Here is a 15,934-nt window from a genome sequence, read left to right on the forward strand (position 1 = left end):
CTCTGAAAGGTTTCGTTGTCGAGGCTGTGACAGTGGAGACATCTGGCGATCTTAGCCCCCGGACTACATCCATGCTCACTGCTACGGAGGCAGAGATGGCTATCTGCAAGTACGAGCTTCGTGAGTCGGAGTATCTGTTCCAGTGAGTCTCGCTCGCCATCCTGCGGAGCAACGCTTTTTCCATTTTGTCCGCCGAGAATCTTTCTATTGACGACCCCGAAAGGATGAATAACAAAGTTAACCTCAGAAAATTACTATTTGTAAATCTCACAACGAGAGATATCCAGCAACTGTACTTTGGTGGTGGTGGTGGTGGTGGTGTGTTAATGTGATGTAACGACATTACTCCACATTACCAAAGCCATACCACAACATAATGGAGAGGCAGGGCAAGGAATCGGTGAATTTATTAGTAGCATGCCTAACATTTAATTATCCAATGTGTCCTGCCATTTCCCCCAAGATAATAGGGATGTTATTTTGAGGGAGATTCGCCGGCTATTTCTTGCATGCACACATGGATAACCTTTATCGAGAAGCGGGCCGCATGAGGCATGATTCATCATCAGGCGGGCCGTACTACAGAAAAAAAAAAGAAAAATTCAAAGCTGTTTTTGGTAAAGTGTTTCATTCTAAAATACCCGCGGGCCGCAGTTTGTCCTTGACTGCTTTAGAAGCTGTCAGTTGACCTTAATGTTAAGTCACACATTCATCAGAATAAGAAATATTTCAGGAGTTTTTTTGTAGTGGTCGCCCTCGTTGTCATCATCGTCATCGTCGTATAGCATCGTCGTATAATAATAGTAGTAGTAGTAGTAGTAGTAGTAGTAGTAGTAGTAGTAGTAGACCTTGTCGTCGTGGTAGCGGTGGTACGGCTGCTTAGCTCCAACCCAGCTCTGAACCAACAGACCGTGTGATCCATGACATTCCAGCCGTGACCGTCTCGTCTTGTTGGCCGGTATTCAAGTAAGAGAAACCCACCCCCACCCCCACCTGATTATTGATTATCTGATGTTTCTTTTTCCCTTCTTTTTCTTTTCTTTACCAAGTCTCTATGCGAGATGAGATCTGAGGGAGATTTTGGTTGTTGTTTCTTGTATGGGGAACTCGAGCGACCACTTAGAGGCCCCCTTCTGTGGTTCGGGTCACGTGGTGGTGGTGGTGGTGGCGGCGGCGGCGGTGGCGACAAGGTGGGATGATGGGGGTGGGTGGTTTCTTAGTTCGCCGAATAATGTCACAGACTGGGGAAAAAGAAAGGAAGAAAGAAAGAAAGGAAGAAAGATCACTAACGTGAGTGTGAGAAGTAGGGGGTGGTTAACATAGCACGTTGCCTCCCACCATCACCACTCTACCCTCTCACATCCTTCTCTGCCCCTCTCTTCGCTGTCACAGTTTGAAGCATGAAGCGGGGTGTGAGGAGTGGGAGGGGAGATTTTTGCTGACGTAGATGGCCGGTTGGTGAAAGTTGGTGGGGTGTTATTAATTCCATTTGGTTAGTTCGACGCTCACACACACACACACACACACACACATTTTAACAGCTGGTGACTAATAGATGATGATGGCGATGATGATGATGATGATGGCGACGACGACGATGATGATGATGGTGATGACGACGACGATGATGATGGCATCCCTATTTGCTTTGTGTTCGGCCCTTGTGACCAATAAAGAAACAATTATTATTATTATTATATATTATTATTATTATTATTATTATTATTATTATTATTGTTATTATTACTATTTTCAGTGCTAAATTATTGTTGGCAGAAGACAGAAAAAAAGGGAAGCTGTCGCCATGAATATTGAACTCTGGATCGGTGTCTTCCCATGGTTGTGCATTTTAGCTTCGTCAACGTCAAGCGTTGTAAACAACACGGACAACGAGCTTGGTCCCCTTCGGAACGTTTGTGTTTCGACAATATCGTAAGTACCATCCTCTCAAAAACGTCTATGACCCTAAACCTAACCCTAATCGTATTCCTAATCCTAATTCCTCTGTAGTGTCGACGTTTCGTACCAGACTGGTTTGGAATGGTATCTTTTATCTTTTACTTGTTTCAGTCATTAGACTATGGACAAACTGGGGCACCGCCCTGAAGAATTTTTAGTCTAGTGCAATGGTTCTCAATTAGGGTCCATATGGCTCTTTGGGATCCATATAAAGCTCTGCAATTAATTAGTCGTGCTTTTACAATACACAAAATATTTTAAGAATCTTTTTATTATACAATTCCTAATATTTCATTATAAAAATATAAGAGGATTTTTTAAACTTAGGCGCATGGTTCCGGGTTCAGACCACCTTAGACGAGAGTCCTCTACTATAGCCTCGTGGCGACCAAAGCCTTGTGAGTGGATTTGGTTGACGGAAACTGAAAGGAGCCCGTCGTATATATATATATATATATATATATATGTATGTATATATATATATATATATAATAATAATACAAAGAATATATATACATGTATACACACATATATGTACATACTTACATCTACATGTGTATATACATGCATATCAGGGTACAGGACGTTAGAACAATAAACTACAGACAACGGAACGAACACATAGGAAAACGGAAAGCCACTTGGAATATCCCTTCATCAGCTGTCTCTATTCTATCTAGACGTTTCGAAGACAAGACAGAACGTACTCTAGAATAGTCTCTTCCTGAGTAGTGGATCAACCCACTACACAGAGGATTCCAAGGTGGCAAACACAAACCAAGACAGAAAAAAATGGACAGTGAAAACAACATTCAAAAGCCGTACGGCCAAACGCAAATCTGAGGTAGAACGCTAATAGTTCGTCTTGCCTTCACAGCAGCTGGAGTGAAAAGAAAGTTGACCACAGGTCACACGAGAGCAGAGAGGATGGTGGAGGGAGGAAGTGGAACAAGGAGGAAGGGACAGAAGGGTATAGCAGTGAAGTAGAGGCCAGGACAGAGGTATAGATAGAAAGATGGAGGAAGACAGATAGATAAATAGATAGAAAGATAGATAGATAGATAGACAGATAGATAGATAGATAGATAGAAAGATATATATATATATATATATATATATATATATATATATATATATATATATATATATATATATATATATATATATATATAATCGAAATAAGCAACAGGATATCAAGTAGTAATGCAGTACGACCGTTTCAAGCAACTCCATGCGATTCTTAGAAGTTGTAGTCTATTCTTAGCTACAATAGCGACAACATGAATTTCTTCCATCTTCTTGCTCTGTTAAAAATATTTAAGAAAAATTATATTAATGTGTTCTACTTGTTAAAAATTCCATTTATTTATTTGTGCAGCTGAAGATGGCACTGCATTTAAATTGATGTAATGATTGCATTGTTCAATTAAATGGAGTAGCTTGAAACGGTCGTACTGGATTACTACTTGATATCCTGTTGCTTATTTTGATTTTACCACTTCTTAGCACTTGGCCTCTTCTCTATTTATTTTCTTTATATTTATTTATTTAATCATTTATTAATTTATTTATTTTCTCTTTTCCTTTTCTCTAGACACACTGTTACATATTTGGAGCGTGTATATCACACCAGAATTGTCCACACACGAAAATGTAAATTGATTGTGTTTTGTAAAACCGTATACAGGTAAGGAACGTACCTAGTTTCTATAGCTTCTATCCTTTACTTCTTTCCGTTGTTGGACTGCTGCGGCCATGCTGGGGTATCGCGAAAAGGCCTATTTGGAGTCCAAACTTTCTGAGTTCTTTTACAGGGCTTAGAAAAACTGAAGGACTGCTGCAATAAGTGTGTGAATCTGAGAGGGGGATATGTTGAATAAAATCGTAATTAGCTGATCCTCCTGTATTTTCTTTTATCCAAAGCCAGGAACTTTTCAGCATCCCACCTCGTATATATATATATATATATATATATATATATATATATATATATATATATATATATATATATATATATATATATATATATATATATATATATATATATTGCTAATAATATAGCTTGAACAGGATAAACTACCCCTATTTTGCAGAAAAAAGTCTAGGTGGTTAGCTGTGGACTCGAACTCACATCCCCGTGATTACGCATCACGATGCTCGACCGATTGAGCTAACCCCCCCCCCCCCCCCCTGCAAATTCCTATCTTAAATTTGCAGAGGAATTTGTAGTGGGAGAGTTTAGCTCAATCGGTCGAGCATCGTGATGCGTAATCACGGGGATGTGAGTTCGAGTCCACAGCTAACCACCTAGACTTTTTTTCTGCAAAATAGGGGTAGTTTATCCTGTTCAAGCTATATTATTAGCGTTATCATGCGATTAAGAATTTTAAATCACTTCTTTAACTTTCTAAGACATCTCAACGCCTCTAAAAGCAAACTTCGTTTGTTTATTTACGTTTGTCGTAATTTGAATTTAAAATATATATATATATATATATATATATACTAGCAGAAATACCCGGCGTTGCCCGGGTTAAAGAGAATAATGAAATCTAAAAACGCTGTCTAGACTACGCATCATCTTTATATCAATATAAATATATGAACGTCAATGAAGTTTCGTAAAAGAAGGTGATCATGTACATACTTTCTTGCTGTTGTGATTATAACACCTCATTGTAAACTATGTTCCTTGTTTTCCCTTGTGGAGCATATACAAATAGGTTTTTTGTTGCTGCCCACTCTTGAGCAGCCAACATACAGTTGTCCATGTGAGAAGCAGGGCTCTTCCAAGAGAAGACCAGCTACAGACAGTGTTTGACCCTGAGATTTGTTTATGGACATGGCAAAAGTTACACGAAGGGGGAATTGTAGTCTTCTGAATGTAAAAGGAATGTCTGCTCCTGATGGAGTAAGAGGAATTCTTGGAATAAAGACGTCATCCCCTTTTGCACATCCAGAAAGAATGGTAGCCTCGATAACGTGTGACATCATTTTCTAAACAATGCTCATCTGTTATGTTCGGGTTAAAATTTCATCAACATCAAAAATATATGAATTTTCATGGGAGTTATGGCCGTTATGCAAAGAATATAATTTCCAAATTTCATAAAGATCCATTCAGTACTTTTGACGTAGTTTTGGATAAGAAAACAAATGACTAATGTGTGTGTTTGTGTGCATGTGTATGTGTGTGTGATGGGTGTATATATGTATAGATATCTGTATGCATGTATATATGTATATATGTGTACATATTACATGTACATCTATATATATCTATATATACATCTACACATATGTATACATATACATGTATGTATAGATCTATATATATGTATACATATACGTGTACATCTATATGTATACATATACATCTCTCTCTCTCTCTCTCTCTTTCTCTCTCTCTCTCTCTTTCTCTCTCTCTCTTTCTGAAAGTATCTGTCATTACAGTATCGAAATGGTGTACATATACATGTATATGTATACATATACATCTCTCTCTCTCTCTCTCTGAAAGTATCTGTCATTACAGTATCGAAATGGTGTACATATACATGTATATGTATACATATACATCTCTCTCTCTCTCTCTTTCTGTCTCTTTCTTTCTCTCTCTGTGAAAGTATCTGTCACTACAGTATCGAAATGTGATTGTTTCAGTTAGTGGAATAGTTTCATTTTTAAAGTGAAAGTATTTGACATGAGTGTTTTTGTTTCACTTTTGACACGTAATACTTAAATAGTGGAGGAGATATTATGTTGCCGTGTACTCGAACTCTGCAAGAAGTTAATAATTTTTTTTGACTAAAACACAACTGGAACCCTAAGTAAGGCATGTGTAAAATTTGAATGAAATTGAGTTTTAGGGATTCACACAGACAGACAGACAGACAGACAGACACACATTCTCATTTTTATATATATAGATATATATATATATATACTGTTTCCTAAATTCACTGACAAGGCTTTGGACGGACAAAGAGGACATTTGTTGCCCGAAGTGCTGTACGGTGGTCGCGAAACGTACCTCTTAACGACTTTGCTACGTCGTCATTGAATTTTTTTTTAATTCTAAAAATCTAATCTTTTCAGCTTACAACGACTTTCTCGGCTAGAAAGGAAAACGAAGGTCGTTTACAGAATGAAGGCCCACTGTTGTAAAGGATTCACGAAGAAGGACAACCTCTGTATTTCAAGTAATTATTTAAGAGCTTTCATTTTGCCTTCTCTTCTCTTTTCTTTCTTGTCTTTGCTTATTACTGTTGCTCTTGTTTTTCTACCGGTCTCTTTTGCCGTATCGCTAAATTACAAGGACATAAACGAACCAGCACCGGTTGTCGAGCGGACAAACAAAGCACAAAGACACACACACACACGCACACAAGAGCGTCAAACAAATACATACCAGCTTGTTCATACACCTGTCTTCGACTTTTGTTTTTCTGTAAATTTCAACTATATATATATATAATATATATATATATAATATATATATATATATGGTACGTAAAAACACCTTTTTGAGCGTGGCCGTTGCCAGTACCGTGTGACTGGCCCTCGTACCGGTGGCACGTAAAAGCACCCACTACACTCTCGGAGTGGTTGTCGTTAGGAAGGGCATCCAGCTGTAGAAACTCTGCCAGATCAGATTGGGGCTTGGTGCAGCCTTCTGGCTTGCCAGTCCTTAGTCAAATCGTCCAACCCATGCTAGCATGGAAAAGTAATTTATCGTTTGTGCATGGCTTTTTCCAAAAAGCAAAACTATTGGTTGACTCACACTACACTGTCAGTCTTATCTTCTACCATTAATCATATTAATCATCTCTCTCTCTCTCTCTCTTCTCTCTCTCCTCCCTCTCTCTCTTCTCTCTCCCCCTCTCTCTCTCTCTTTCTAAGTAACTCAAACCTTTCACACCACCTACCTCATTCTCTGCATGTTAAGAGAAAATACAACAATATTTCAGAGAGAGGGGGAGGGAGGGAGAGAGAAAGAAAGAAAGAAAGAAAGAAAGAAAGAAAGAAAGAAAGAAAGAAAGAAAGAAAGAAAGAAAGAAAGAAAGAAAGAGAATACATATATGTGAGGGTAATCATTTGAATTAACAGTTTATGATATAGACATGCATTGTGAGAAACATAAAAAACATGTCTGATTCGTCTGACGCCAGGGTGTTAAGTGGCGAAGCAGCTAGAAAATCTAAAGAAAGTCGACTGTCATTGGATGGTATGCTTTGGTCATACGGTGGGACCAGGAGTTGGCCGATTGTCAGATACGTTGAAGGACAGCTGATTGGAGGTCAACTCTTATGCAATAGATAAAAGATAATAGTTTTCTGTGTTTCATTTGAAATTCCAGTAAAATTTAAGTAAAAATTATAAAACAATGTTAAAAGGCGGTGCTCCAACATGGCCACAATCAAATGACTGAAACAAGTAAAAGAGTAACTAATAGCTTAGAATTATCTAATAGCTTAGAATTATCCAGGTTGTTTGGCAAGTCATTTCACCCAGTCCCGAAGCCTCTATCTGGAGGGGACAGGGAGACAGAGTTTTCTCTGTCCCTGAACGAGAAGAATGTAAGCTAAGTGAATCTACCCATGACAATCAAGTTTAGAGAGGCTTCTGCAGTAAACCAGTGCTTAAAAGAAACGGAATCTCCTCAGTAGACAGGCGGATTGCAATTTGGAATTAACAGATGGGTTCCTGAAATAGGGTCTACATCAGTGGTTCTCAATCGGTATCCATATAGCCCCTGAGGCTCCATATAAGATTTTATGGGTCCGTGCAACAATATAGTAAACTGGGGATCCACAATAGTATTTTAAGGGCCCCTGGAAAAATATTTGCTTTAGATGTGTGTATTGGTATGTATTGCAAGAAACAGCTAGGGTCCTTTCTCTAACATTTTACATAGTTCAACCTACACAAGTGAATGTGCGAAAAACAAAATAGGAGTTTTCAAAGAAGTTTCTATAAAACTATTTTTAAACACCGAATGGGGTCCACCAAAATAAAATTGTAATCAAATAATGGTTGAGAACCCCTAGTCTACATACATATAAGCTTTTTTCTGTAATAAAATGCAATATTAGGAGCACAGTTGTCTAGATAGGAGTAACTAACTTTAATATTCTCTCTCTCAAAATATTCTATTTCCCTCCTTATCTTTCTATTTTCAGTTACAACACCAGCTCCCAGCACAACTACCATGCCAACTACAAAGACTTTCTGTGAGTTCCTTTTCTTTCCTATTCAACAAAATCTTCTCTCCCTTTATTTTAAATAGTTTCACTTTTAGCCTTTTAGACTGCGACCAACCGAGGCATCTCCTTTAAGGGGCTTTTCATCTATTACACTTTGTCTGGTACTTATTTGCCTTTCATCCTTTCGGAGTTGATAAATTAAGGACCAGTTGCGTACTAGGGTCGATCTAATCGACTGGCCCCCTCCCCCAAAAGATTTCGGGCCTTGTGCCTAGAGTAGAAAAGAATATTGAAGGGAAAGAATCAATTGATTATATCGATCTCAGTAGTTGATTGGAATTTTATTTATCGACCCTAGAAAAGTTGAAAGAGGGATTAGAACTCGACAACGTTAAAAATCGAAAATACCACAAGGCATTTTGTCTGACGCTCAAAACAATTCTGGTAATTCACAATAATAATAATAATTATAATAATTATAATAATTATAATAATAATAATAATGACACTCGTGAATATCGTGAACAAACATTCATATGTTACATACTCATTTGCGTATATGCATATACACAGACAAACGTATACACAGACATACACACGCTCGCATACACACAGTCGCACGCACATATACACAGCGTACAAGCTCACACATAGCTACACAAGGTTACATACACACACACACAGGAGTCCATACACAAACGTACTCAAAGCTGATACGCATATGAGGGACTTGCATACACACACACACACACACACACACACACGCACTCACACCGTTCCATAAAACAGCCATCACCAACGTTGAACAGCTGCCGATTGTACTAACGCGAATGTCTGCATGTCTCTGTTAAATTCTCCAGTTGAAATTCACACTTCAGGCAGGATAAGGATCGATGGAGGTCCACTTTTCACAGACGCTGCCTATAGTGGCACCACCAAATCCTCTCTGTGGAACCAAACTGTCACCACAACGTATAGTGAGTGTCATTACATTCTTCCTGTTGCTATTTTGGATCATGTTCTTCTTGTTGCTGTATTTGTTTAGTCCCTCTCCAAGATCAGTTTAGAGCAGGCCGAGTACACCGACAATCAAAGGCAATCCAGCCGTGACCATTTCCTGTTATTCTACGTCTTTGATTACATTTTGCTAAGAAACATATTTTAGGGAGTAAGATTTTTGGTTTGGAGGGATTCGGGGCTGCAATTTCTAGCAGGTCGAACGACCATACAGCGTTTCCTCGTAATCTCGATTTTATAGATTCTGGTCAGGGTTGAGCTAACATATATTAGGAATCTCTTCTCTTCTTCTTTCTCCTCTTCTTTTCTCTCTCTCTCTCTCTCTCTCTCTCTCTCTCTCTCTCTCTCTCTCTCAAATTCTTCTTTCTTTGTATATTCATCTCACTCTTTCATTCTCTCTCTCCCCCTTTTTAATAATATATGTGTGTGTATGTACGTATGTATGTATGTATGTATGTACGTATGCATATATGTATGTATGTATGTATGTATGTATGCATGTATGTATGTATGTGGAGGCGCAATGGCCCAGTGGTTAGGGCAGCGGACTCGCGGTCGTAGGATTGCGGTTTCGATTCCCAGACCGCGAAAACGCGAAAAGTTCCACTAGGCTCCAGCAAGGGGTGGTGGCGAACCCTGCTGTACTCTTTCACCACAACTTTCTCTCAGTCTTACTTCCTCTTTCTGTTGTACCTGTATTTCAAAGGGGGCCAGCCTTGTCGCACACTCTGTGTCACGCTGAATCCCCCCGAGAACTACGTTAAGGGTACACGTGTCTGTGGAGTGCTCAGCCACTTGCACGTTAATTTCACGAGCAGGCTGTTCCGTTGATCGGGTCAACTGGAGCCCTCGTCGTCGCAACTGACGGAGTGCCACGATATATATATATATATATATATATATATATATATATATATATAATGTTTATACTTTCCTATTATTATATATACACATACATATATTAAAATCGTTTCTTCCCTTTCTCTCCTTTAACTTCTTTCTTTCTCTCTCCTCTTTCTCCATCCTCTCTCTCTCTCTCTCTACTCCCTTTCTCCCTTTCTCTCTCTCTCTCTCTCTCTCTCTCTTTCTGTACACTGTTTTTCTACCTCCACCACCTCCACCGCCACTATCTAAAGCCGATATCGACCAACCACCTGCCTACCACACTTTATGTAACAACACCCTTACTTGACCACAACCACCACCACCACCACCACCACCATCGCCATCATCACCACCACCACCAACAACAACAACAACCTTCTATCACATCTCACGTTTTATTTATTTATTTCTTTTTGACTTTTCTTTTTTTTCCTTGCGTTTCTTGCAGCCAACACCAGTAGCTTTCCTCGTTACGGAGAAGTGTCCATCACTTCTGGAAGCAGTACGGCCACCAAAATCGCGGTGGTGGTCAGTGCAGCTGTTGCAGCGTGTCTCTTAGCTGCAACTATTGTTGCATGTCGGCGCAGAAAGAAGGCAACGAACTCTACAAGGTACATTACTCTTTAACTTGTTTCAGTCATTTGACTGCGGCCATGCTGGAGCACCGCCTGTTTAGTCGAACAAATCGAACCCCAGCACTTATTCTTTGTAAGCCTAGTACTTATTCTATCGGTTTCTTTTTGCCGAACCGTTAACTTACGGGGACGTAAACACACCAACATCGGTTGTCAAGCAATGTTGGGGGGGGGGGGGGGACAAACACATACACACACACACACATATATATATGTGTATGTATGTATATACGACGGGCTTCTTTCAGTTCCGTCTACCAAATCCCCTCACAAGGCTTTGGGGGTCTCCGAGGCAATAGTAGAAGACACTTGCCCAAGGTGCTACGCAGTGGGACTTGACCTGGGACCATGTGAGAAGCAAGATTTTTACCACACATCCATGCCTGCCTATTTGTGTGTGTATATATATATATATATATATATATATATATATATAGGGCATCCAGCTGTAGAAACTGCCAAATCAGATTGGAGGCTGGTGTAGCCATCTGGTTCACCAGTCCTCAGTCAAATCGTCCAACCCATGCTAGCATGGAAAGTGGACGTTAAACGATGATATATATATATATATATATATATATATATATATATCAAGGTGCCAGGAGTGAGACGATGTTCGTAAAAACAAAAAAAAAAGAAGAAAGGGGATAAACAGCTTAAATGTCATTGATTACAGGTCACCTGGGTCCATACTCACCTGAGATTAAACAACCTCTAAAACAGTAAACGCAACAATTCCATATTCCATATGGTGCTTTCTACCAAGATAGACAACTACGATTACTACTGATTCCAGTGTAACGCTGGAGTTATCTCCCTTAAACTATTATACATACATACATACGTACGTATACACGCACATATATGTGTGTCGGCATACACACACACAGATATACATGTATGTATGTATGTACGTATACATAATCTTACTGAAAGGACCAAGTTTGTGGATAAACTGCATTTTATACATTTAAATGCTTTAGAATCGAACAAAGAAAAAAGTGTCAGTAAAGTTCTATTATAAACTGTTTCTCTCTCTTTCTCTCACTGTCACTCTCTCTCTCTCGTCTCCATTTCTGTCGAATCGCAGAAGATAACTGATTCATCTTTCTTTGTGTTTGGTTTTTACAGTGAAATCCCATGTGACAGAGAAGTCCTCGCTCTTCCACCAAACTCACGGAACAACTGCTGGGAATTACCTGAAGGTATATCTCTCTCTCTCTCTCTCTGAGGTTGCCAATATAAATAAATAAATAAATAAATATACATATATATATATATATATATATATATATATATATATATATATATATATATATATATATACGTATGTATCTGTCTGTCTGTCTATTTATCTATCTGTCTCTATCTATCTATTTATCTATCTATCTATCTGTCTGTCTGTCTATCTATTTATCTATCTATCTATCTGTCTGTCTGTCTATCTATTTACCTGTCTGTCTCTATCTATCTATCAGTCTGTCAGTCTCCCTGTCTATCTACCTCCTTTGTCAGTACAATCATGCCTCATCTCTCTTTTACATTAAGGTTTAAGCTGTAACGTGGCGGCACCGGATGAGAATTACTATGTCAGTATGAACAATGGTTTCACCTCAGACACACCCAACGTCAACAGGATGCTCTCCACACGGGGTTCTCGGTATGTAGCATCTGTCTGTCTAGCTTCCTACCCATACATCCAGATACATGCATACATCTTATTTCTTTATTGCCCACAAGGGGCTAAGCAACACCATCCTTTTACTACTTCACTGCATCAACCCAAACAACAACAATAACAACATCAATAAAACAGTCTTTAACCATCGTTAAATAAATAAGCCCTATGTTTTTTTTAATTTTGCTTTGTTTTCTTTTTTATTTTTAGCTACAGATTTGATGACCTCGACGAAGGAAACTGCGGCGGCAGGTCCCGAGTAGACACTCTTTATGTGCTCCCTGATCCAAAATTTAAGCCAGGAAATGCGAAAACCTGCAGGATAAGAGAGGAGCCTGCGCAGATTTGTGGTAGTTCTTCAGATATTTACGTCAACGAGAGGCCGGAAAGTTCTGAAGCAACCTCAGCTAACAACGACAGCGATGATATATACTCAGAAATTAAGACCGGTACCAACAATACTTCGCAGCCATTGCACTATGCAACGTACGAAGACATCAAGCAAGATAACAAGACGGATGTTAACGGCAACGGTAGAAGTGGTCGTGGTAAGGACGGCAGTGGAAGAAGTGATAATGCTAAAGGCGAACATATGGAACTAACAGACCTTGCAAAGACGAAAACCGAGGATACTTACAACGTACCAAAATCTCATTCTAGATTTAACAACCAGAAATCGTCCGACGATCGTAACGACAATGCTGTTGGTGGTGGTAGTGGTGGTGACGACCGCAAAAACAATAATGGGGATAATGATAGCATTGAAGGGAGTCGCAGCAAAACCTGCGACAGTGGAATCTATATCTATCTGAACAGTAAAGAAGAGGAAGACGAGCAGGAGGACGAAAATGACATCATTTACAGTGTTCCATATAGTAACAGTAACAATAACAATAGCAACAACAATAACAGCAATTGCAGCAACAACAACAACAGCCCATCACACAGAGACTGCATCAAGTGCAATGACACACGACAACCAAGAAAACAACGGCGCGCTGCCGTCGTCCAGTCGCATGTCTACCAAAACGCCATGTTCGATGGCGAGGAAGCTGGGCACAGCACTGACATTGCAAAGACGAACGCTTCGTCGCTTTCGTCATCACCATCACCATCGTTATCGTCGTCGTCGTCGCTGCAACAGTGGCAAAACGATGGCATAATCTATAGCAATGTAGCAGACAATTGTTGTGACGATCAGACTTTATACCAAGACATCGACAACACAAAGAATGAGGTCCATGTTTGAGAGGGAGATGGATGAAAAGATGGTGCGTGTGAGTGTGTGGAAATATATAGATATGTTTGTGTGTATATTTGTGGGTGTGTGTGTGTGTGTATGTATCAAGATATATAATAAGATTCAGAGGAGCATGCATGTGTATATATGTGTGTATATAGACATGCAAGCTAAAACCTTAAATTCATTTTAAACCTATGCCTTAACTAATATATACGCACACATACATATACATATATATATATGCATATACATATATATATGTACAGTCATAAATATATTCACATTTATACATATACATACATTATATATATATTACATGTACATTACGCGCACACACACACACACAAAGGGTCAGCGCTAGAGTTGCTGGTGCCCCGGGTAAGCTGAACTTCGATGTGTACAAGCTGACGGTCGTGGAAATTTCATTGTCTTTGTCACGCCCACTAACACGAAGCGCCCCGGGCGGCTGCCAGAGACGCCGGAACCTTCAGCTGGCCCTGGATATAGATATAGATATATATATATATATATATATACCTATATGTATGTACTTATATCATTTCATAAGAAAGTGTGAGTGTACTGGCACATTCTTGTAGCCTGAATGCAAGCCACTACATCGCCCCCTCCTTTTTAAATAACTGCCATCGTTTCTTATGAATTTACATGACATGCAGTTCTATGTGAAACAATTCTTCAATCAAAGTTTAACATAATCTTTTACATATATGTGAAACACTTGTATATTATTATATTATGTATGCATCTACCTATATATATATATATATATATATATATATATATATATATATATATATATATATATATATAGGGGGAGAGACCGATAGAATAAGTACTTGTCTTACAAAGAATAAGTCCTGAGGTCGATTTTTTCGACCAAAGGCGGTGCTCCAGCATGGCTGCAGTCAAATGACTGAAACTTGTTTAAGAATTAAAGAATATATATATATTCATATATATATTTGTATTATTATTATTATTAATTATATATACATAAATATATATACATACATATATATATATATATACATATATATATATATACATATATATACATATATATATATATATATATATATACATATATATACATATATATACACATATATATACACATATATATATATATATATATATACATATATATATATATATCCCTCTCTCTCTCTTTGGGAGAGAGGCACAAGCACATACACAGACATATACACACACGGCAGTAACTTCCGCCTACCAAATTATACATACAACAGATCGAAATTGGTTCATTCGCTACAGTTGTTTCAAATATCTTTTTTTTTATTGATGAAGCAAGTTATTACATCATGCGAAAAATAAAATGTTTTCTTCAGGTGAATACACATGAATTCAACATCTTTAAAATAACATATATCTGATTCACTTGAATCTTGAACTTTTATATATATATATATATGTATACATATGTATGTATATACATATATGTATACACATATATGTATACATATGTATGTATATATATATATATACATACACACACACATATATATATATACATACACACACACATATATATATATATATATATATATATATAAACTGTGACTGACGTGTTTGGTTTCTGTAAGAAACCTACGAAACTGAAATGGGGCCGAATCAAATTGTTTTTAATAATAATGTACGTGTGCGTGTGTGTGTGTGTGTGTTCATAAATGTATGTGTATAAATGTATGTACATTCTGTCGAACAATCAGCTGACAAAAGCAAAAAAAAACAAAAAAAACTGTGGATACAGAAATTCATGCTGAAGTCTGTTTCAAACCCTCGTCTCATTCTCATTAAATCCATACAACATTTCCGCACGAGTGAGTGTATGTGCACGCATGAAAACATGATGTATATATGAAACAATAATCATCATCATCATCATCATCATCATCCTCATTGTTATCCTGAAACTCTCTTCTCTATATCTAATATCTCATTTAATTTGTATATAGACCAAATTAAAATCACCTTCATTAACCATCAATTGTGAACGATTGTTTTTTTATTTTTCTATCAAACTGTCATGAGTTGTTCTTGTTGTTGTTTAGCCCTTGGTCAGCTCTAACCAACCGGACCTACGCATTCCACTTCAAGCCATTGTTAGCCCTGCCTTTTGTTGTGGCCAAGCCATTGATTCCTTGAGTCAGTTCGTTCAGAGTTCCTTCTGCTCTCTTGCACATACACACTAGTAGATAGACAGACAGACAGACAGATAGATAGATGGACGGATAGATATAGGCACAGGAGTAGCTGTGCGGAAAGTAGG

General features: G+C 38.2%; 1 protein-coding gene across 2 annotated transcripts in view; it reads left to right on the forward strand.

The window, feature by feature from the left end:
- LOC106880034 (uncharacterized) overlaps nt 1–15,652 on the forward strand; it is a 38,831-nt gene extending 23,179 nt beyond the window's left edge. Inside the window, exons 2-10 of one of the 2 annotated variants that reach the window (XM_089341437.1) lie at nt 1,757–1,932; nt 3,554–3,646; nt 6,058–6,161; nt 8,142–8,192; nt 9,026–9,142; nt 10,516–10,678; nt 11,834–11,907; nt 12,251–12,362; nt 12,591–15,652. In XM_089341437.1, coding sequence (XP_089197563.1) covers nt 1,805–1,932; nt 3,554–3,646; nt 6,058–6,161; nt 8,142–8,192; nt 9,026–9,142; nt 10,516–10,678; nt 11,834–11,907; nt 12,251–12,362; nt 12,591–13,629 — 1,881 coding nt within the window. In that variant the 5' untranslated portion in view covers nt 1,757–1,804 and the 3' untranslated portion in view covers nt 13,630–15,652. The remainder of the gene's footprint in view (nt 1–1,756; nt 1,933–3,553; nt 3,647–6,057; nt 6,162–8,141; nt 8,193–9,025; nt 9,143–10,515; nt 10,679–11,833; nt 11,908–12,250; nt 12,363–12,590) is intronic. The other variant, XM_089341438.1, reaches the window with a different exon arrangement.
- The last annotated feature ends 282 nt before the right edge of the window (nt 15,653–15,934 follow it).

Source organism: Octopus bimaculoides, chromosome 24, assembly GCF_046866305.1.
Source record: "Octopus bimaculoides isolate indiv1 chromosome 24, ASM4686630v1, whole genome shotgun sequence".
In the NCBI taxonomy this organism is placed as follows: Eukaryota; Metazoa; Mollusca; class Cephalopoda; order Octopoda; family Octopodidae; genus Octopus; species Octopus bimaculoides.